Below are 24509 nucleotides of genomic sequence, written 5' to 3'. Positions count from 1 at the left end.
ATATGAGTCCTTTGAGCGAGACACAGCCTTTAAATCGACAGCCACATGTGGTCCGCCTGTATTTAAAGGGTCAGTACAACCATGCCATTCCTTTGCAGTGGCCGGTGGTCCCGCATTGCATGTGTTTTATTCTTGGTGCACCGGATTCCGCCTGCCACTTAAGTTTTAAACAAAGTGGCTCGGGGATTAGCTTTTGGGAATGACCGTTGGGGAACATGCTGTCATCTTCGGCACGTGACATCCACGACGTATAAAATATAATAAAGTTTTGGTGGGCCCCCTTGTGCTTGATTGCCCCGGAAATAAGCGGAATCGCGTCCTTTACGTTGCAGGAATAAACATGTAGCCCGGCAGGGAAGCTCCGACCACATAGCCAATCGTTTGTTTTCTTTTTCTTTTTCGTTTATTTTTTCTTGGGGCATTTTATTTCAATCATTGGGAGCAGACTTGTGCCGGAATCAATCATTAATATACTGTCCCAGCTAATTCCATACATACATACATACATACATATATATATATATATATATATATACAAAAAAATTATACAAATACTTTTACTGCAGAATTTAAGGACGTCTTAAATTATACTAGAATATATGTAGTGTGCTTTTTTTTCTTTTTGCTTTTCTTAATGACCAAGCAATAAGTAGCAAACCCCACAAATCTCTGATTGGTGTGTACCACTGACATAGCTAACCAAATAGAGATTGATGGTGATATTTAATGGAGATAATCTCCTATACTTTCCCAAACAGCATAGCACTCCTCTGCTGGAGACACTCACTGCTATAAATGTGCATTCTTTCGTGTGCTTTTCTCATGCACTTGTTCTGCCTCCCCTTTTTCACCGCCACTACCACCATGACCATTTAGAAGATGAACTTTTTATTGACTATGGACATGGACTTCTAGCTAGTCTCCCCTCCTTCGGTCAGCCTCGTCTCTGCCTTTGCCTCCGCTGCTTTTTATTTAGTATTGGGCGCCCCATGGTAGCTCTATGCTAGAAAAACTTATTAGATGGAGCAGGTCCAATAGATCAGTCCAAATCTTGGGGCATTTGTATAGTAGATAATATTATGAATTTTTATCTCTGTTTTGATTTTGAATTGTTTAAATACAAAGAAGGCAATATGGCGAGTGACTATTAAGCTAGTGCACCGGATCTGGTCCATCTAATAATTTCTTCTCTACTAGCCAAGGAGCAACTGTTGCCACATCGCAGCATACCACCAACAAAAGAGCTATGCATCATTTAACGAGGCCTTGGAAAGGAGGGGGACCATGTCCCATAAACTCATGCAGAACGAGTACCTTATTAGATTCCATCTATTAATTTTGGTAACCAGGATACTTTTTAGATGCTTTCTTTACAAATATATGCGACACCAATTAGCCTGTACCTTGAAATAGTCATCGCCTATCTGTCATCCACATTCCTAATATATTGGATTTTCTTTTATCCAACAATAAAGAAAAATAATTAATGTTCTTTCTCTAATTGGCATAGTTTATCTCTCCTTTTTTTTTCCCATCGTTTGAACCTTTTTATTAATTATTTTTAACGTGCATTGCACATATCTGAATTGCTAGTATTGCATCAAATTTTGTTGTCCTTGACTTTTGTTGTCAAATTTTTTAACTCTTTTATTTGATCTATAAATGAAGTTGGCATGGTTTTTATAAGTTGATAAAGGCTGTGATTGGGCAGTGCAGATCTGGTTGGACAAATTTAACTCGTATCATAGAATTTAGACCCGGACATCAAACTATTTGTTTTAGGTCGTGGGGACTCGGGAGAGGCCGGGTTAGGCATGGGTGTCATTGTTCCAGTATGGTTAGAGTTCAGGACATGCTCAGTTTTATGGATCGAGAGATCAAATACTGCTGCTGAGAACCGGCCTATCCTACACACTACAATAAAAAATGCGATAACACTAGAGAGCTCGGTTGTCGGTTGCTCCGGCCAAGATCTGAGAGGGCAAGCGGCTTGCAGTTGCTACCGGGGTCCTTGTTGGGTGGCCACACTCCTATCTGAAATAGCATAAATGAAGAAGTTCTCTGGTCGGAGTATATCTGACGGAGGATCCTCTGATGCCTAAGTCAGAATGATGCTTGCATAATAAAAAAAAAATTTTCGCAGCCTGTTAGGATGTCTGGAGCACTTACCTCCTTAGTTCCCCTTCCTTTGTGGATTGTTAGGTTGGAGGAGCTTACCCACCACTAAAGAATTAGGACACGCAAGCCGATCAGAAATGACTGGCCTGGGTATGGCCTGGGCATCAGGTGTGAATGTTTTGTATGCGGATAACGTCCTGCCTATCACATCGGTAGGATTTTAACGATCACTAGGATCCCCAGCTAGAATACAGCCAACTATGGGAGCTTATGATATGCGAATTCGACCACATAACGCCAGGCCCGCCAAGTGGCTGCTCCTTATCAACCACGTGGTGGCATCGTGGCTGACCTTCTGGTGAGTTGTAACTGGATTAGATGTGCATCACCATGCATGGGTGTGGACTGAATATGAATGGTCAGATTTCATCGTATGAAACTTGATCCACACCCAAACTGTTCCAAAATTGTAAAACTGTGTTTTCATTCACTATATCAATCCTCATAATGTTCTGTCAATTATAACTTTCATATGATTGATAATCCATTTTTGTGTTGGTAAGACATCTCACATTTGAAGCTGCGACTCTTAATTTATCCTGTGACACTTCTTCCACCATATAACAAGTATCAAGACGTATAAAACGAAATTATATACATGGTTTCATGACTTGGCCGGTAATCATGCATCCCTTCAGACCAACCTTCACGGGTCGCTTTAAGGACCCTGCGGGTAGCCGTTCTCCACCCTCTTACGTTACTTCGGCCAAATTAACCTACTGCCGGCCATTAAGATACGAGAACGTATGTCAACCTTTGCCATTTGGTACCGTATTAATTAGACAATAACATAGTATTACATATTATATATCCTTATAAATTATAAATAAATACCTTTGGTATTCGACGAGGGAATATGCTATCAGCTGATAAGTTTATGGCGTACAAATCATGGGACCATGTATTGTGTGGTATACTCATCCCTGCTGCTTGTTAAATATTATTTTGCTGAACTGTGGCACCTTCCCTCTAAACATTGAGACGTGAAGCATGGAGCTCCACGGGCGCACTGCTCCGGATTTGGACTCTACTAATACCAAAACTATAATCCCCATGACATAGATATATGAGGCTATAATCTTGGTTCGCAATGATGACCTCTTAATGAATGACTACAAGTAGTTTTGTTGCAAAGGTGGAGCTAATCAAGATTAATTCATTAGGGAAGGGGATTTCTATGTGTATGTGCCATGATGTGCTCGGCTCTAATCCGACAACCTAAACTAAAAAATAAATTTTAAAAAAATAAGTGTGGGAACTTATGCAAGTATATATTTAGTTTTATATCGATTATTTGTCGGAAAGATTTTGCATGCTTATATAGAATTAAGAAACTTAAAAAACACCTTATGACTAGTATTTTTGGATAAGGTTCTGGGTGCCCATGGCCAAGGCTCCATCTAGAGACTCTTAGCTATAAATGCAACATTGAGGCCTCCAAGCCTAAAGACTCTTAGCTATAAATGCATTGAGCCCCCTCCCCCAAACTTTTAGCTATAAAAATATTGAGGCCTCCAAATAATTTTCAAATACATTTATTATTATTATTAGTGAGTTCGCCTTAGGCTTCTAAATTTATTGAGCCACTCATACCCATGGCCTATGTAGACTAGAGAACGATGCAGAACAGGCTCATCGAGATGATACGCTATATAGTCACATGATACACACCGACAAATTAGTTAGCTAGCAAGCCAATACATATATCTAGATAAATCGATATATAGTTTTCAAATTATATTATTTATCAATATAAGTACATAATTTTCAAACTTTGTTTAACATAAAAAAAATTATATATATACCATTCATCTTCGATGGGATGGATGACTTAATAAGAAAAAAAATAAATGAAGAGGCTTAAAAAAGAGAAAAAGGATGCGGGCTCTTTATGGACGGCAGCTAGTAGGTTGCGACTAAAGGATATTTCCCAGCCAAGTAAAATACATTAACTATTATTGTATGATGTAACTCCCCTTCTTTGCGGACCAGTAACCTTGTCTCGTAGAAAAGTAAGACTTTCCATGGAATCCGTTGATTAGGTCCGTGGGTACAAATAGAAATATTTTATTATTAAAGACGGAATACAGTATACCGTTAATTTCGCTATCTCCTACTTTCCCTTTCACCATTCTGCAAGCTTTCCCACCTCCCGACTCTCAAATTTCCCAATGCTTAGTTCTCCACTAACGATACGCTAATCCCCTTTGCTAATTACTCTAATGCCATTGCCGTCGAAGCAAGAACGGGGAGAGAGCTTAAAAGCAGAGTAAAATATCCCGAAACCCGTCAGATAAGAAGATAGAAAAAAGGATAGTAGGCCGCCCGAGCTCCCCCCGATGTCTTCTTCGCCTTCCCCCGGCGCCGCCCCGGCACCGACGTCCCCCCCATCTCCCCCATCCCCGGCATCCGCTCCCCCGCCGGCTACCCCCTCCGCCCCTCCGCCGTCCAACAACACCACCCCACCCTCCTCCTCCCCTCCTTCTTCCTCCCCTCCCCCCTCCCCACCTTCTTCCACCCCTCCCCCCTCCCCCGCCACCCCCTCCGCCTCCCCTCCTCCGGCGACCCCCTCCACCTCGCCTCCTCCGGCGACCCCCTCCACCTCGCCTCCTCCGGCCAGCCCGTCCGGTTCCTCACCTCCGCCGCCGGCGACCCCGTCGAAGTCGTCGCCGCCGCCTCCGTCCGGCCGATCGACGCCTAGTTCTCCGTCTACCCCCTCGGAGAAGACTCCTTCTCCCCCGTCTCCGCCCTCGTCGGGCAACTCCACTTCGACCGTGCTCGTCGTGGGGTTGGCTGCGGGCGCGGTGGTGATTGTGCTGGTGCTGTGCCTTCTCTGCGTCTGCTGCTGGAAGAAGAAGCGCCGCCCTCGGCCTCATCACTACGGCGGTCCGCCGCCGCCGCCACCACCACGGAAAGGTATGATCTGATTTTCTTTTTCTGACACCTCTGCCAAAAAAATCGTTTTTTTAACCCTCCTTGTATTCTGTTTTATTTCTCATTGGTCTAAATCTTGTGGCGAAATTTAGATCTGGTCGTCTTGACTAGGGTTTTGGATTACGTTCTTCTTTTCAAGAACCAATTTTGTCGAAAATGCTGCGGAATGCAATGTTAGAAAGAAAAAAAAAATCTTCGTTCCCCACTTTTTTTGGTTCAAAAACAGTCATTTGTTGTTTGCTCTATCCGATCTATCTATCAATCGCAAAAGGCTACTGTTTAAGATAGGCTGGCAGTAGTTTGGGATGTAGATGTCTTTCTCATTACCATTGGTGAACGATTAGATAAGAATTGATCTAAGCAAGATTCAGATATCACATGATCGTCTTTGAGTTATATACCTGTTACCGGATGAAGAGATTATATTGTTTGCAAACTATTGGGTTCCTGCAAGGATGCAATTTTTTTACCCGTTCAAAAAATATAGACGACTGATAGATTGGGAGTTTGCAGTCAGATGCTTTGCAACTAGGGTAGTGCATTGTCTATACCTCAAAATATATTCTGCATGGATCCCCTATATCTTCTGTCAGTTTAGAACCATTGGAACATTGTTATTAAGTCCTCGCAGTAATAACTCATCTTGATCTTAAAATCAAATTTTGTAAGAATTGATGTACATGGAATGCATGTTCTGATATTCGTGTGGGTGTTGTCCTGCTTCTGTAACCATAGAATGATGATTGGGTTAGCCACTACTTTTTCAGTAAACCTATTTTATGCTTTGATTCTAATATGAAATTGCTGTCATCTTTTATCAGCAATGCTGGATTTTGAATGATGTCTAATTTTATTCACATTAAATGGCTTATTGTTGCCAGATGACCCTCATGGTGGATGGCCCCAGAATTGGCAGCAGAATGCCCCTCCACCAGCAGATCATGTTGTCAAAATTCCTCCGCATCCTCCTCCACCACCACATGCTTCTCGCCCTCCACATTTGCCAGGCCATTTTCCACCGCCACCACCTCCTCCACCTATGGTAAGCAGCAGTGGAGGTTCTGGGTCAAATTATTCCGGGTCTGAGAATCCACTGTCTCCACTATCACCTGGTGTCGCCCTTGGCTTCTCAAAGAGCACCTTCACGTATGAAGAATTGGCAATGGCAACAGATGGGTTCTCTGATGCTAATCTCCTTGGGCAAGGTGGTTTTGGATATGTACACAGGGGAATGCTTCCAAATGGTAAAGAAGTCGCAGTCAAACAATTAAAATCTGGGAGTGGACAGGGTGAGCGTGAATTCCAGGCAGAGGTTGAAATTATTAGTCGTGTGCATCACAAACATCTGGTTTCACTGGTTGGGTACTGCATTGCTGGAGGCAAGAGGCTGCTTGTTTATGAATTTGTTCCTAACAATACGTTGGAGTTCCATTTGCATGGTAAGCCTTTAGAATTTCATTTTTTACCTGCACATTTCTCTGTGTTTGCCTGTTCCCCTCTGATGAACAGTTTTTGTGGAATAAGTAGCAATAAAAGCTTCATGTTATCCATTTGGAGCTAGCAATGGCTGCTTAAGAGTATATTGGATTGTTTGTATGATATAAAGTTGGTTCTCCTTTACTATTGCAGTACAGTGCAGGCATGTTTTTGAAGAAGTTCGTTTAAGATATATAGAGGATGGAGTATCTACATCTTTTGCAGTATGAATTGATCCTTACTAATTTTAATGGTGAATTGTCTTTAATGTTTAACTTGGCCTCCTGCTAAACTTAGGTCTTTTACATCTTTTATCTTCAGATCACTTTAGAATTATGTCTGTTCTTATATGTTTGTAATTATATGTCCTTTTACTTTCTTTTTAATATCTAGCTCTGTTTTACTGATAAAGAAATTAACTATTTTACATGTCATAAGCCTAAGCCATCAAGCTCACTGACATGAAACTAATTAAGAGGTTATGTGGTATTAAAGTTGTGTGGAATGATACAAGTTATCCCATTTGGGTTCTGTTTTATGGATTTGTTTAGCCAACAAGAAAAAACGAAAGAAGAGAAAACTTGTCGCGTTCATTAAGATGTTGTCGCTAGAAAAACCAGATCTCCGAGCCTTTTCATTTACTGAGCTTGGTTCACTGATATGTTTCAATGAGAATTGTCGCCAACAAATAAGAGACATATTGGTAGCCTAATGACTTGTGTATCATTGTGAATTGAATTCATCCAAAATTTACAACAAGTATTATTTGGTTTATCTACTGCTGTTGGCCTGTCTTCTTTGAATGTGCCAGACACTTTATCACTCTGTCATTCATCCAATATTCAATACAAGCTTGGATGATTTACTTTTTACATATGCCATTCAAACGCCTAATTTGCTCTTTGGTGAATCAGCTTTACTATTTACACATTTTCATTTAACAAATGGTGTTTTTTGTTTTTGTTTTTCAGGGAAAGGTCGGCCAGTCATGGATTGGCCCACAAGGTTAAAAATTGCATTGGGTTCTGCAAAGGGATTGGCTTATCTTCATGAGGATTGTGAGCTTCTCTTCATCACTGTTACTCATAATATTTCAAGCTGGATGAAGTTTGCACACTAATGTGATAAGCCCACAAGTTTCTCCTCTTCATTATGGTTCCGTGTTCTTATTAGAGATTATTTTTATTTCCAGGCCATCCTAAGATCATTCACCGTGACATTAAGGCAGCCAATATTCTTCTTGATTATAATTTTGAGCCAAAGGTAGGTTTGCTATTCTTATTAAGCCAGACGTTTAATCTTATATGCATAGTTGTTCTTTGAAGATAATTTTTCTTTATTTACAATTGACTGATAAATTTTCCTTATGGATATTGCTTTTATAGAAAAAAAAATCTCTGAAATATTGTTAGAACTATGCAAGAAGGGAGATGTAGGAAATAGGATTTCTTTGTTTTTTTACCAAATGCTTTCCTGGTAACAATGTTCATAACCAGATCAGACCAACCGCTTGAGCCTGGTTTGACCAGAGGTGCTTATTCCTTTGGTTTATGATGTGGTTGACTTGGCTAAGCCTTAAGGTCCAATCAAATACAAGCGTTTTCTAACAGGCAATGTGGAACAGCTAATTTGTCGGGTTTGACATCAAGTGGGTGAACACATTATTCTAGATTAACATGATACTCTATGTATCTGTGTATGTATGTCTGTATGTGTGTGTGCGTGTGTTTATGTATATACGTGTGTGCATGTATCAGGCATGGTACCGTCTCTATTTATTCTAGATTAGCATCTACCAAACGCTATAATGCCTCCATTCAATGACACTCAAATAACTAAACATATATTAAGCAGCATGTGTAGACAACTTTTTGTGTCTAAATATCCAGTTATGGAAGCCCCGTGACTAATCAAGAACATAAATCCATATTTCATCTCCTATTATTTTAAGCTTTAAACCTAGTTTTCAGCAATCTTTCAGTCTTGTGCTTCTTTCCAGCAGTAAAATAAGTGCTTACGGCTGATGCTGGAACATAATAACAAGTCTGGACACATTAGTTTAGACAAATAAGTGAGGTGAAATTTCTTTACAATTCAGTTAACGTATTAGCTTTCTCTTAGTTTTTTTCTAGGTTTGGAAATCTTGTTTTTATTACTTAAATCATTTTATTAATCAGTAAGACTAATCAGTAAGAAAGAGTATCTTTTTCAAGTTGTTCTCAAATTGTTTGTTTGAATTAAAAAAAATTGGAGACTGCCTGCAGGTTGCAGATTTTGGGCTTGCAAAGATTGCATCTGATAACAATACCCATATTTCTACCAGAGTCATGGGAACCTTTGGGTAAGTTCATTTTCTCCTCATGTAGGGTTTGATCTGGCTTGCGCCCGTTAATGATGTTTAGATCCATTGCATGTTTCCAGACAATGTTTCGCTAAGACTCAAGTCTTTAGTTCATGGGACAGCTTTTGTGCTATGTTTGACTTTTACGTCCAATCATTTGTTGGGTCATGATCAGCTAAAATTGCTGTCTTTCTTGTGTTGATGGTGCTATTTGGCTTGCTGATTTCTGTTGCTAAAACATTTCTAGTCTGTTCATAAAAATCCCTGCCAGATTAAAAATTATATGGTGGTATGCTCAACTTGTACTGAGTGGGAGGTTTGACTACCTGCTGTTGAGTAGCATATACTAGACCTGTGGGTAATTTTTGTCATCTCTCCCTTCCGTTTTGACCTGCAGTTTGTTCTTTGCCTACAGGTATTTGGCACCAGAATATGCATCTTCTGGAAAGCTCACAGAAAGATCAGATGTCTTTTCCTTTGGAGTCATGCTTCTTGAGCTAATCACGGGACGCCGCCCGGTTGATACAAGCCAAACTTTCATGGATGATAGCTTGGTTGATTGGGTCAGTGCTTTATATATGCTTATGTAGCCCCTGGTTTCATAGTTCTTAGAGCTTGCATAGTATAAACTTTCAGATTTTTATTACTCCTTTTTAAATTAAGAAGGCATGCATGCCTATAGAAGAGTTTCAATATTATTATTTTAAAAGGTTGTGAAGCTGGTTGCTTCTTGTTGCAACTTCATCTTTTTATTTGTTTTCTTGTGGACCTTCTACTTGTAATGTGATGCCCCCATCCGAGATTTGCACATCACGCTGTGGAGTTATGTTTTTTGTTACTGCAGGCAAGACCTTTACTTACGCGGGCTCTTGAGGATGGGAACTATGATGCCCTCACTGATCCGCGATTGGGAAAAAATTACAATCCTAATGAGATGGCACGCATGATTGCTTGTGCTGCTGCTTGCGTGCGCCACTCAGCACGGCGTCGACCACGGATGAGTCAGGTACTGCCCTGCCCCCCCTCTCTCAATCCGTCTGTAGCATATAGTAATCTTTCTGGTAGCTAAATTCATCAGCAGCTCTGTTCCAAATATGTCATGCCCTTGTTTCTTTCTAAAGATACTTGTTAGTTAAGTGGATACTTTCTCCTTGAAATTTTTTCCCCTTCTGTTTTTCCTGTTTTGAGGCATTTACATTCTCCAAGTGATTATACTTTTGTTGGAAGGATCTCCACAACAACCCACTACACCCCCCACCCCAACCCAAATGACTGGGTTCCAAGATAGGGCCAAAATTTGCTATTTTGTCTTCATTGTTGAGCTATATCATTATGTACTTCCAGAACATGCCCTTTTTGTTTTCCTAAGGTTTACAACTAGTCAGCTCAAAAGTGCACTTTGAAGTTTCAGTTCAAATCTTGAGCTTTTATTTTAACCCCCCAGACACATCAGATTACCTTCTATGTTCAGATGATCAGATGCTTGTTTGCGTTTCTACATGTGGCTTGTTTGTGACACTATTTAGTGATTACCAAACAGGTTGTCCGAGCCTTGGAAGGAGATGTATCTCTTGAGGATCTGAATGAAGGCGTTAAACCAGGTCACAGCAGGTTTTTCGGTTCATATGGCAGCTCAGAGTATGATTCTGGCCAGTATAATGAGGACATGAAGAAGTTCAGGAAGATGGCAATGGCAGCAACTCAGGACTACCCTAGCACCGATTTCAGTGCACCAACCAGTGAATATGGCCAGAACCCATCAGCATCAAGCAGTGAAGGCCAACATACACGGGAAATGGAAATGGGGAAGGGGAAGAAAGACAGCTAAGGTTTCAGCAGCAGCTCATGAAAAAAATTCGACTGTTTTATCAATTTGTAAAGTCCCACCTTATTTTCATACCTGCCCACCTTACTTTCATGCTTGACTTTTTATTTGAGAAAAGCAGTCCGTGCATGGGTGGGATATAGTTTTCGGTAATATTAGAAGTTCTTATACGTGTATGCTTTTTATTCTTGTGAAAATAATGAAGAGCTAACTGATTCTTTTACGTGGTTTAATTGCTTCTGGGGTTCCTTCTGGTCTGTGCTGAAGTGTGTTTTAAAGAGGCACTATTCATGAAGGTTGAAAGTTTCAAGTTTTGGGCTAGATTAGCTGTGGGGATGACTTGATCTTTGTCATGCAGAGGGTATTAAGCCAGGAAAAGAGAACTGCTCTCTTGCTGAGATTTTTTGAAGTATTCTAATGTAATCGTGATAAACTATTGATTTTGACAGGGTAGTTGCCAGTGAAAAGCAGAAACTTATATTCGTGGATGGGTGACAGCTTGATGTTATGCATGCATTTCAGTACAATAATATTTTTTTGACTACTGTGCGCCATGAAGTCCTTAGTGGCGTACAGAACCATTTGAAAATTACGCATTCATTCATGAGCGTCAGTGCAATGTTATGGAAGCATTTTAATACAGCATCATCATTTTAACTTTTATGCCATGTAACTCTTGGTAGATAGAGCTATTTGGAAATCAATTCTGATTTATTAATGTTGAATGCGGCAAAAGTATTTGTAAGTTCTTGATTTAAAAATCAAAATAATTGTATTGCGTATGAGGGACACAGTTCTGGAGTAAAATGGATGCCAATGTTAGGAAGAGAAAAGAGATGAGAGTTTCTAATCATTTCCTGGTGGCGGCAAATAACCATGATGCTGCTGAAAAAAACTAATGTAAAGGAAAAATTTAGCGTCTTTCACACCCATCTAAACAATCCATCTGGCTGTTAAAAGCTTCAAGGCTAACGCTTGTCTTCTGGTTTTGCAGGGCCTCACCTTTTAGGTGGGAGATTATGACGCCTCTCGATTTTTTTTTGGGAATTGGGAATAGTCTTGAATTACCATAAGGCTGTTTTCATTATGAGCTGGTTGTCACAGGTTTCACAACACAGACAGTTACCTTGCACATCGAAGTAAGGTTACATATAACTGATCCTTTTTTGATTATTATTTTAAAAAATCCTCCACTAGAATGTTTTGTTTTTACTACTTTTGAAAAAGAGATATAATTCTTTTTTATCAGACTCATTTTTATTGATCTCTTCGAGATTTGTAGAGAAATATAAAGAGCTCATTTCACGCATGACAATCCTGAACTCGGTTAGACCACCTCGTGTGTAGGTGGAGTATATCGGAAATACTCTGTTAAATCTTTCTACAGGCGGTCTTAGTTTACCTGTTCTCTTTTTATTTTAGCAGAGAAGATTAAACTCTATTTGGTTGGTGTTGAACAAGTTACATACGAGGGACGTCTTGAGAATAAAAGCCCCGGTCCATGAGTGGAATGTGGCATTATCTGATGGAATCTATTAACCATGTCAACCTCTACAGTTTTTTCTTTTTCTTTAGGGACTCTCGATCACACCTTGAAGAGAAGGTTATTAGGCCTGCCTGGTCTATCTAGTGGGTGTCTCACATTTCATAGAAAAATTCATTTTCTGATGACACAAGGTGTTGAAGCTTTTGTTTGGTGCCAAGGTTGGGCCTCATTTTTTTTTCTTTTCTAAAGTGGATGTCTCATACCATCTAGTATGGATATACCCAAAGAAATAAAAAAAAACAGCAAATCTTGGAGTGATCTAAGTAGCTATTTTTCCAATCCACAAGGCCCCAAGAGTGGTCGGCCACGTACGAAGCCACCCAATCTATTATCCCGTTGGCCTTTATGTAGGCATACTTAGCCTGGAAAGCAACATCACCGCTCGCCATGGCTCGAATATTTTTTTTTCAAAAAAAATACTTTTGTTGAATGAAAAAAAAAAGTACAAACTTTCTCTTATTGTATCGCTGCCTCTTATGCTGGATCGATCTGCATGTGCCTGGACAACTGGACTGGGCTTGCTGGGCCGGGCTAGAAGAATAGATTTTCTGTTGTCGACTCCGAAATTGCTTTATTTATGCTTCGTCTTTTCCCACCAAAAATGGAAGGAACGTTCCCCTCTCCGCGACCCCTCTCTGGATTTGGGATCTAGGGCTTGATCTCGTGCCGTGGTGGGGAAAGAAACCCTAGATCGTTAGGGTTCGAAGAATTTGAATTCCCCTCCGTCGATTGTTCTGTTTGAATCCATGGCGTCCCGAAGGCGAATGCTTCTCAAAGTCATCATCCTCGGAGACAGCGGGTGAACTATTCTTGGATTCTTTCTCTCGTTTCGGATTCATTTTCGATCTATATGGAAAACAATTATTGTACCCTTTCTTCTTTGTTTCTGTTTAATCCTCATCTTTTCTGATTCATGATTCTGGTTTTTTGTGTGAATCTTGTTAGGGTTGGGAAGACGTCTCTGATGAATCAGTATTCTCGAATGCCTTAAACCTCTTTCTTTTTTATAATTATTGAAGAAATATTTGTTTCTTTGATGTATCTTTGGTTATGGTGGCTGATTTGGTTTTGATGGTAATGTTTAGGTATGTGAACAAGAAGTTCAGTAATCAGTATAAAGCGACCATTGGAGCGGATTTCTTGACAAAAGAAGTCCAGTTTGAGGACAGGCTATTCACGTTACAGGTGAGTTTTGGTATGCTAAGGGTGTTTGATTTTCTTTCATCTGTTGGCATTTGATTCTTTTATGTGTTTGGAATATAAGATATGACATGAAATCATAAGATTGCATGTTGACTCATTCAGATGGATTTTTGTTGGGTGCTTGTGTTGCTTGTAACCTGAATTATCTGTTTGGATCTTGATACGTTTTATGGGTACAGATATGGGTGTTATGGGAATTGTTGAAATTTCCATTTCATGTAACAAATTCAATGTTTCTAGGATACTATCTGCACCAAGCAGTGCCAAATATAGTAAATGACTTAGCATAACTTTAGTCTGGCCTATCTTGGATTGCTGTTTTAAATTCACATCAGTTTCGTATTTTAGGCTGATTCTACCACTGTTTTGCAATATATGCTGACATATGTAGGCTATGATTTCCTTGGCCATGTGACTGTGAGTAGCTGTTTACTGTCACTATGCCTGATCTTTTTTGATAACTTGTGCAAACTTTAGTTGTAACAAGAAGTATTTTGATGAAAAGAAAGGCGAGCGCTCATCTTGTATTGGTACGTTCACCGCTAAGTTGTTGAAGGAAGTGCTGTGAGACTTCGTCTATGATTGATCAAATCATCTTTTTGACAATGATATACCAGTACAAGTGATAGAAGTAGGCTAAAAATGATATTCCTTATGCTCTTATTAAGAACATGATGCTAATTGTTTTATTATTGCCAAACCATCTCTTAAGACTCTTTTGCTTTACAGATCAAAAAGGGACTTATTTGAAGCCACACCGAACTCATGCTTGATGAAGGAGGATAGAGCCAACATTATATAAATGTCATATCGATCCTTGTCTAGTATATATTCAATAAGCCAAAATATCTTGTGGTAGCATAATTTGTCGTAGCTTTTGTTACCCTATTTGTCTAGAAAATTTAGAAACTCCTTCCTGTTTTGTTTTCTCAGTGCAAAGTACCAACTGAGGAATTGCATGCCCCCTAGCTAGGAATTTGAGATATTTGACATTTTAAAGAAATATAAGGGCAATGTCCTTTTTTAGGATAGAGCTATTTAAGGAACTTTCCAACAGAGATTATTAATGTTTTTTTTAATCTTACACTGGTTTTGGGTAGTTTGTTGGTTGGAGAAGGGACTGATGTGAATTTATTGATCTTCTTGAAGGCCCATACACTTGGCGTCTGAAAGTAACCCTTGAAGACTAGAGCGCCTATGGTAAATAATTTAGTGGGAAAAGCATGACACGAACTAGTAGCAGCCTGGATTACCTTTACTAGTGCTGCACTAGTTTTGATTGTTTTGGATTAAGTTGAAATAACCGGTACTACAGATATCTGCTTTATACCCGTCTGATTGTTTGAGGAGAATGTACCTATATTCCTATGTTGAAAATGATTTTGTTGTAAAATGGTGGCCCAATACACAAAACTTTTGCCATTGCAGAGTCTGGGGAGGGTCAAATATACGCAGCCTTACCTGTGTGCAGAGAGACTATTTCTATGTGCAATTTATTTGTTATGTCTATCCATAAAACTGCACATGTTTTGTTATTTATTTCCTTCAAAAATTGAAGGCTTCTCTAATTGATTAATGAGTTGTTTTCAATATGTAAATATCTTGATGTAGGTCATCTATTGAGGATATATTCAATACACATTGAAAATTTGATCAGCATGTCCTGTATTTCCATCAAGGACATGCTAAGTTGGTAAAATAGACACATTCAAATTGGTGGAGAAATTGAAAGTGAATAGCTTTGAAAAATTAAGTGTGCAACTTTTCTAAAAAGAACAATCTTCATCTCTCTGTCTATCTCTGTGAGCTTCTTCCTTGTCAAGGGAAGATAGAATGAACTACTTGTGTGTCTAGAAAGATATGGAAAATTCGACTACAAATTAATATCGTGATAAAGTTGTCAGAAGCTTGCATGTACCAATTTTTCATTATATGCCTTTTTTTTATATACTTATGTGTCAGTCTTTTTGAGGTCAAGAAGTGACATGATTTGAGATATAAAGTTTAGCATTACTCATAAGCTAAGATCTGGGCATTCTCCTTTGGGAACTTTACGGTCAAGATTGATTGAGGATCCTTTGCTAATTGAGCTCCTCAATCATTCAAGTGGCTGCACTATGTTGGATGGGTTTTGGGTTAGTAGTATCTGTTTGATTGGAGAGTGGACTTGTAATCATTAGAATGAAAATGATGCCTAAGAAGTGATATAGTGAAGTGGGAAACGTCCATTCGAAAGGAAAATGATGTTGAAAGATCAAATATTTGATAATGAACAAGTATGATTTTAAAAAATGTAAATGAAATTTGTTAGACACCTACATGATGTTGCCATGAGATGTGATTTTGATACTGATGGATGATCATGGTTTAGCTTTTGCTTTTTGTCAATATTCCAGATCAGCTAGTTGTGGGGACATAATGAGGACCTGTAGATTCATAAGTGAGAAAAATCAGGTGGACCACTAGATTTTGTTCTAAGTGGGAAGAGATCTAATGTCTCAAAGGCACTTCCTTTGTGCCATAGCTGTATTATGAAGAAATGAAGCTGCATAGAAGCACCTATAAATCTTCTCTTTTATTTTCTATTTTTTTTGTTGGGTTAGGGTGGGGGGCTTGGGAGGTGGAATTAGAACTTAGAAGTAATATTTCAAAATGTATGTATATTAAATTAGGTTCTTTGGTGAATCATCCCAACCCTAGTTATTGTTTTGTTCTATATGTTGAGGACAATAAGTAAGCGTCACTAGAGCAAGGTTTCATGATGCACTAGTCAATGAAGCATATCTCAATCATGTTTTTTTTTTCTTTAAATATTTATTTTTTAAAAATTCACCTTCAATCCAAAAATCAGGATCCAATTATACGGGCACTGGAACAGTATGCCCAACATCTGAACATTACGAATGTTTTGCTAATGATTGCAATATGGTTGCCTTTTCCTCTCTCCCTCTAAGAGTCTCTAAAGGGCAGAAACTGGAAGGCCTTCCATGTTAATTTGAGGAAGGGCTAGCTAAAGCAGAACTATGGAAGCTTACAATGACATGCTGACTTCTTCTCTCATCTCTCTTCCTGTATCTAGTTGATATAAAACACTTTTCAAATCACCTCAGCAGTTAAAAATGTTATGAAAGTGTGCTCTTTCTTAAATTGAGATAGGAGCTCAACAACTCAGAGTATCATTTTCAGAAGGAATATTTACAGTATCACATGCACACGTCATAATTGTAAACAAATGAATGCAATTTTGGTGTTTGTTATGATATTCATAATGAGTTATCAGAATATGTTCTTCAAATCTCTCAGACATTCAGTTTTGTTGCTAGAGATTTAAAATTTGGTTTTGGAGGATGTTTTGGCCCAGCCTAAGGTAAAACAGGCCAAAAAGAAGTTGACAATGCAATATAGGAACTCATTAATATATACACTGACGCATGAGGTTAAAATGTGGTTTTTGGAATTTTAAATTGTGAATTAAATATTGGAACCTGATAAGTGTAGTTGCGTTTATGGAACCATACCCTGCATATGTAGGCAATTGTGGTTATCGTTTATGTTGTAAGAAATTCAACCTGAAAGATTCGAAAATCAAAATAAGCTGAAACTATAATTTTGTACATAACTATAGAACATAAAGAATGATGGTTCAAGAGATCCAAATGGTTCTGTTGGATCGTTAAAAGAACATGGACTGTAGCCAGTTGGTTAAATTGTTGGCAGAGATTTGTGGCCCCAAGAGCTTGAGTATCTATCAAATAAGTTCTATGTAGTGTCTTTATAGCCTCAGTCATATGCTCTCTCTTATGCAAAATGTACTTGCATTCCTATCTCACCCTTGCATGTCGGTGGATAACCTCATCTTTAGGCTCACATTCTTTATTGCTGCATTTTATTCTCCAGATATGGGATACTGCAGGGCAGGAAAGGTTTCAGAGTCTTGGTGTGGCTTTCTATCGTGGAGCTGATTGCTGTGTTCTTGTGTATGATGTTAATGTTATGAAATCATTTGATAACCTGAACAATTGGCGCGAGGAATTTTTGATTCAGGTGACCCTTTATCCAACCTGACTTCAAAATAGTACAAATATGATAAAATTTGTAGAGTTAACGCCTGTGTTGATTGTCTAATGTGCAGGCTAGCCCATCCGACCCTGAAAATTTCCCATTTGTAGTTCTGGGAAACAAGATAGATGTTGATGGTGGCAATAGCCGGGTGGTAAGTTGTTTTCTTCTCCACAGTTTTAGCAAACTAATAGTATTGTTACTTCCACTACCATTTTTTTTGGTAAATTTATATTAATTTTGGAGTTATTTTTCTCTCTGGGATCCCAGGTTTCTGAGAAAAAAGCAAGGGCATGGTGTGCATCAAAAGGAAATATCCCCTACTTTGAGACATCTGCTAAAGAAGGAATTAATGTGGAAGCCGCATTTCAGTGTATAGCCAAGAATGCCCTCAAGAACGAACCGGAGGAAGAGATGTGAGTACCTCCATGGACTGACTGTCTTAACATCTGACTTAAATCATGAAAGTTTTAAAATCCGGGCCTGAAGTTTGATTTTGAAAATATCTATGTTTTTTGGTGGTTGGGCGGGGGTCATTTGAAGTTCTTAGTGTACCCTAGCAAGTAGCAATCCTGTATCGAATTTTAAAGGTTTTCTGCTGCACCATTTCTTCAAGCTAGAAGGATTGCCTGACACTTTCTTTTGCTAATGAAGATATCTTCCGGACACCATTGATGTGGCGGCGGGTGGTGGACGTCAGCAACGGTCATCAGGCTGTGAATGCTAGATGGATGATAGGCAGTTGGAGTGCATTATCCCAATTTGTTATGGAGTCAACATGTCATATAATGATTCTGTGAAAGCTTATTGCTTGTCCTTGTAATCTATATTATGTTGGGAGGAGGTGATTGGTGCTGGTTGGTTTTATTGGAATATTCTTCCTCCTGTATTTCATCAGCATCCTGTTTCGCCGGTGGGATTCATTTGTTTCTGTATTTAAAGACTTAAAAAATTTATGATATTTTCTGGGGGTGAACCATGTCCATATGGTAGTTTCTTAGCATATATTCTACAATCCCTTGCAGAGAGATTGTCAAATTTGAGGTTGTTCGATGCCTGAAGGGGGGTCTGGCAACAGGTGGTGCTGGTGATATGGAACTCACTTGGGGATGGTAGGTCACCATGTGATCTGCAAAGTCTACCCTGAGGCACAGGTGGTGCTGGTGATAAGGAGATGGTCGGTATTGATGTTGAAATGATCCAGGTTCTTCTACCGGCAGGTCATGATTTTTTTTTTTTTTTTTTGGTACAACGGCGGCTCGCATCCGACGGATGTGAATGCGGCCAATAAGATCAAAAAAATAAAAGGCTATAGGAAGGCTCTGGCGCAGACTCGTGATCCACTCAGATGAACCCTTCGAGTAATAAGCAGCGAATGAGGCAATCTAGTCAGCAATATCGTTTGTTTTTCGATAAATGTGTGGCCAGGTAGGAGTCAAACTTTCTCAGTAGGCGACGGATGTCGTGAAGCAGTGGTCGCTCCTTAGTCGTGCATCCTCAACTTTGGATCTACTCGATGATTGTAGTCGAGTCTTCCTCCGAGAGGATGCAGTCCGCGCCCAACATCCGTCGTACATAGGTAATGCTCCATGCTATGCGGAGCTCGGTGTAGACCCTTTTTTGCACTACTCAGGTCGGTCATTCCCTACTTTGGGGTGGGCCTAGGCACACTCCCAAATCCATAACATTTTTTTTTTTTTTGGGCGCACGTTACTCAAGATCCTCTTAGCGGAGCCGCTGAGAGTGAGTCTCTCTCTCTCCGCGCGTGCGTTTGTGCATGCCGGCATGCGCGACGTGTCGTGTTTGTGCGGTGCGAGTGTGCGCCCAAGGTGGATACAAACAAATGCTTCTGCAGGAGCTTCGAGGAGGTTGATGCGTTCTTCCGTCAGAATCCATTCTGGCTAAGGCGGCGGCCTTCTGGCGAGCCAACAGCTCCGCCAGTCTCCAAGCATTGGAGGCATCCCGGATGCCCTCCTTAGATGGCAGCAGCCGTGAAAGCCAGCCAACCTATGCCTTCTTGCTTGCGGCGGTGAGGGTCGGAAGTACAGCGCTTCCAGGACAAAGCGGCGGTGGCTGCGTCTGGCTGCGTCCAAGTCGTGGGTCTGAACTGCATATGGAATCTGAACAGAGAGCCTGTGCCGCAGATGGCTTGGAAGGTATTGCTGTCAGAGATGACATGAAGATGATCACAAGAAACCGGTACCGATTGAAATGCTCGTATCCATAGCAAAATTGATCCGATGGACAAAAGAAAAGGCACCGCCTGCTCTTGCTGTCTTGGTAAATCATAGGAGCTTTCACTTTCTATAGACCGATATAGCCAGAAAGTCTTCTTATTCTCGAACCAGTATCTCAGCAGTGTATGTGGTTCCCTTTGTGTTGTTGAACAAGGATGCTAAAAGAAACATAAAATATGCGTTTTCACCGCATTCATTAATTAAGAATTCATCTCTTGCTCCTCGCGTTTATGTTGATCCGTGGAGCATTATCTCTGTACAAATTATTGTCACAGGAGACTTTCATTATTAAAAAAAAAATCATCCATTTGTGAATACATAAATATTCAGGGAAAGGCTGAAAAGCCAGCCATTGACTGTGATTGGTAGCGCTTATAGTTTGTCGACAACAAAATTAATGGATAATAATACAACACTGGGGCACTTTAACAGCTTCCTTAGAGACTGGTCTCAAGGCAACTGAAGGGCTATGCCCCCTTCGGGTCAGAAGCATCAGGTTCCCGGCCCCACAACTCTGACGCAGAACAGTAGTCTAGCTTTCAAGACCCTCAAATGCAACTGTCAGAAGGCCTGAAATCTCCTGTTGAATTGATCTGAGTTCTGAGGGTAAGATATCAAGCCTGACCTTTCTGATTTTCCTGGGTAACAATTGGTATAAACCACTGCTTCCATGGGGCATCGCCTTGCTGTTCTATCCAAGACAAGAAGGAACTGTCCAGCAAGCAAAACAAATTTACATAAAGAAGTTGGTATCTCACTGGAACAAATCTGAAGTTTGCAACTTGGAGGAATGGCCAAACTCCTGCCCCAACAACAAGAGCCGGAAGGAAATCCCGCTTCACATCTTCCTTCACTTGATCCACGCTCCTCCCAGAGGCAAACCCCATGTATGAGAAAAAGATAGGTAAATCCAAAGGCCAACAGAGAAGCTCATCTGCAGCAACCTTTGCGGTAACAAATTTTAAGGATTTAGGTTGCAGCTGGAGTCGAACTCGAATGTAACGATCCAAGTATTCATACCTATATAATGGAAGAAAACCGGTGAGGGAAAAAAAAACATATAACAAAGTTTGTATATCTGCAAGATGCTCGGGCTTGTTCCTGTCAAACAATGCCAACTCTTGATTTCAATTCGCTTCAGTTCTACCATAAGCTTTGAGAAAACACCTTTACTCAACATAAATTAGTCACAGATTTTTCTCACGAAATCAAAGATGTATCAAATGAAGCAAGGCAGTAGAAGACAGAATTAACAAGCTACAAATATGTTTTCTTTAAACTTGGCCTCGCAATTCGCAGCTTTGCAACATGTTCGTGTTGAAATTTTACAATAAGATTCAAGCAGCAAACAATTGCCAATTTAGTGAAGGGATCCAAATTCTCTAGCCTTCAAAACTACACAAGTGGGTATTGCTTTGAAATTTAGACTCGTTCCAGAACAAGAATGACTTTCAGATGAACCATAGTACTGGTGAATCAATGATTTGTGATACATAATTATGGGTGCGCATGCATGGAGAGAGAGAGTGTGTGCGCTCGACTTAGCTACACTCGAATGGATCTTCTCTCAGATCCGATCAGATCTATATTGGACAATGGGAATCCCACATAGATGATATGGGCCATTGGATGTGATTTTGTAGCTCTAAACTGCTCATACACCAAAAATCATATAATTTGGAAATCTCTAGCTTATGCATCAAGTAGTCAAAAAATTGGACAGTCTAAATAACACCAAATTATATATGTTCTTTTGATCACTTGATGCATAGGCTAAGAATTTCCAACTCCCATGATTTTTGATGTGCAAGCTATTTAGAGACAGTAGAGCACATCCAATGGCTCGGATGTGCAAGCTATGTATGTATGTATGTATATTAGTGCACTTCTATATTTAATACTTAACCGAAAAACAAACTTAGCAATCTTTAAACATCAAGGATTTTGACAAGTCAAATATTTATACAGATGATCATATGTTCTGTTGTTTGCATCATGCATTACATGTAATCAGGCAATTGGCAAGTTGAACAGAAATTTTAAACTAATTCCACAATTTATGAATCCTTATTCCATGGGAAGACCAAATTTGCTTATTTGCCCGCATATAAACTTCTAGACGCATTCGGCTTACAAATTTCAGTAACAATTTCAATCAACAAATGTGCCATTCAAGACAAAAAGATACATCTAAGGCATGCTAGAATGTAAAGCTAAATATGCAAAAGTCGCACATTCTAAGAAAACTAACCAGTAGTGACCAACTGGTCCAACATATGCAAATCCAAACATACTTGTGATAGCCACCCTTTTCCAATTGATTTTGAGCTCTTTATCTTCCTGCTGCTGAACAGACAAGACATTATCATCATACAACCAGATTATAAACTTAACCCGGAAAAATTTTCAAATAAGTCATGACTGACCAATGTCACTATGGTACTAAAGAATGAGTTTCCTAATTCAGAAATCAAGAAATTATCGATTCATAGGCCTGAACTAGCACATAGCATGTGCAGTCAGGACAACTTTTAGAGATCTTGCAACTCTATGAAGTAGACAATTGAAAAGGCTCCAACCAAATTTGGTGGCTAAGAGTTCCTCAGTTCGTGACTATAATCATTACATAAAAGAAATTGGGGAGACCTATCTGATAAAATTACAGCAAAGAGGTGCTTTTTGAGTTGTGTCGCAATGAATGCCCATACAGCAAAAATGAGAATTTTATAAGGCAATATTAAGGACTAAAAATTGTGTCAACAAGAATATGTTGGGTAATAAGGACATTACCATGCAGAAATTGAGTGCAATAAGGAATAGAAGTAGCAATTTAAATATCAGAGTAATTACAGATACATCAGAAAAAGACATGAGAACTAATTGTGGGGGAATTTCTGTATGGATTAATGACCTAAGATTCTTGTTTAATAGTCAGCAAGAAAGAAAGACCGGAGATAGGATGGATGAAAGTTGCAAGGAAAGAATTGAAAAAAGTTACGTTGATAATAGAAATAAGCCCTTCATGAGAATAGATCAGCAAAGTCAAGTTTAAAAATCCAATAACTAATATCTGGGGTAAGATTAATCAATGTTGTTACCATATGCACCATGAGATTTTCAATTTTTATATGCGTTTATTTTCTGAATTTTAATAAATCACAAATCATTACAAGTTATTCCTGAATTTCATTACAAAGTTTGTTAATCATGCCTCCATCACCATCGTCATTTAACTATCACCATCAACCTATATTCATTATATAAGATAAAATTACTAGAATGAAAATGAAATTATGACGATGAGGGTAACAAGTTTAGCACTGTCTTAAACAAACTTTTGATAAGATCCAGAAAAGAAAAGAAAGAAATACAGAGTAATTCTAAATATAAACGAAAATAAGGCCCAAATCAAATATTGATGTTCAAGAAATACCATACTGTGATTGGTTTTTCCATCTTGGATCCCTTATACAACCAAGATCTGCAATCATTGGTACTGACACTCTGCGTGGGGGAAGTGCTGAGACTCGATAACTGCTAGTACCGTAGGTACGACCTGGTACAACAAACCATGTATACAACAAAACAGTAAGATTGATGAAGAAATGCATGACTAAATTAGGTCTAGGTTGATGAAGTTGAATATGCTTCTACAGCAAGTCATATATTGAGTCATGCTCCAATTGGGTTTTCCGTACAGTGGGTTCTCCCAATAAGTAACTGTCAAATTTGACTCAGCTAATTCCTAGATCAACCCCCCAGATTTTGTAACATTGGCTTGCTAGTAATGGAGAAGCCGAACTCAGGCCTCAGATGTTGGAACAAGGGAGCTGGAACAACAAGCAGCAGGACACGGATGATTACTTTTTTAGCTTGAAGTTGACAGTTCAAAATATTATCGGAACCTGCTTCTAAACTTACAGTCTGTCTTCCAAGATCATTAAACTAGATATAGTTAATTTAAAGTGGAAAAAACAAAGAAACGTATATACATGCACACACGACAGTGTAAAAAAATAATGATTACAGCTCAATCCTAGCACTTCATCTAAAGAATCTCTACCGACTTCCGATATATATTTTACAGAAATAAACCCATCTCTCCTGGTTTACTGATGCAAGCTAGATGTCTAAGTGCGTACGGGCCTCAATATAATTCATTTTGTCTAAAAATCCAATTGAAAATTGATACTTCGTTACAAGTTAAGATTGCACTATCAAATGTTTGAATTTGTTTTTTGTTGGCTAAAATGTTTTGTATGCTTATTATATGATCAAGCAGCTACTTTCCTTTAAATTTAAATTTTGAAGTTACAGAATAATTAAGATTTTTTTTGATGGTGACTTTGATGCTGGATTGTTGTTAAATGTATCTGATGTTGTTTGCATACGGACCACACATGCTAGGTGTTCTCTGCATTACTATGGGGCCACATCACTTTGTATCTTCTACATTATTGAATTATTTCCTTCAATATTCTGCACACATCTGATGCAATGCATTCTCAAAGATTTCTCATTGCCAAGACATATCCAAATGTTTCTGATATCTAACTTTACATAATGAGATGCATCCTCCATTCCAATACTTTAGCCACTAAATTTGTCCCATCATTTACCACACTTATACTACGCTTGAACTTTAGTCCAACATTTTCTTCTTTCTTCTGAACATTCTTCCACCTCATGTCTGCAGGAGATTCTAAGTAT

At 39.2% G+C, this 24509-nt stretch overlaps 3 protein-coding genes across 7 annotated transcripts in view; 2 read left to right on the top strand and 1 right to left on the bottom strand.

Annotated features, from left to right (window-relative positions):
• The first annotated feature begins 4267 nt into the window (after nt 1-4267).
• Nucleotides 4268-10977, top strand: LOC103701436 (proline-rich receptor-like protein kinase PERK15). The gene is made up of 8 exons (XM_008783481.5): nt 4268-5094; nt 5994-6551; nt 7560-7646; nt 7781-7851; nt 8853-8929; nt 9345-9492; nt 9774-9935; nt 10470-10977. Exons 1-8 carry the CDS (start codon nt 4518-4520, stop codon nt 10755-10757), a joined length of 1968 nt encoding a protein of 655 aa, XP_008781703.4. The 5' UTR covers nt 4268-4517; the 3' UTR covers nt 10758-10977.
• A 1916-nt stretch (nt 10978-12893) lies between these two features.
• Nucleotides 12894-18523, top strand: LOC103713276 (ras-related protein Rab7-like). Its single transcript, XM_008800183.6, has 7 exons — nt 12894-13099; nt 13246-13272; nt 13386-13485; nt 17401-17547; nt 17636-17716; nt 17833-17978; nt 18217-18523. Exons 1-7 carry the CDS (start codon nt 13047-13049, stop codon nt 18287-18289), a joined length of 627 nt encoding a protein of 208 aa, XP_008798405.1. The 5' UTR covers nt 12894-13046; the 3' UTR covers nt 18290-18523.
• A 1531-nt stretch (nt 18524-20054) lies between these two features.
• LOC103713357 (protein SYM1-like) overlaps nt 20055-24509 on the bottom strand; it is a 6011-nt gene continuing 1556 nt past the window's right edge. The window contains exons 2-5 of one of the 5 annotated variants that reach the window (XM_089926416.1): nt 23238-23355; nt 22051-22145; nt 20820-20900; nt 20055-20733 (exon numbers count right to left, since the gene is read on the bottom strand). In XM_089926416.1, the coding sequence (XP_089782542.1) occupies nt 20414-20733; nt 20820-20900; nt 22051-22145; nt 23238-23355 (614 nt within the window). In that variant the 3' untranslated portion in view covers nt 20055-20413. Of the gene's footprint in view, nt 20901-22050; nt 22146-23237; nt 23356-24509 lie in introns of all 5 variants that reach the window. The other 4 variants (XM_089926417.1, XM_089926418.1, XM_089926419.1 and 1 more) reach the window with 4 other exon arrangements.

Source organism: Phoenix dactylifera, chromosome 12 (assembly GCF_051530095.1).
Source record: "Phoenix dactylifera cultivar Ajwa chromosome 12, Ajwa_hap1_PhDact_Kaust_v1.1, whole genome shotgun sequence".
NCBI lineage: Eukaryota > Viridiplantae > Streptophyta > Magnoliopsida > Arecales > Arecaceae > Phoenix > Phoenix dactylifera.
This window is presented reverse-complemented; position numbering and strand designations above follow the sequence as displayed.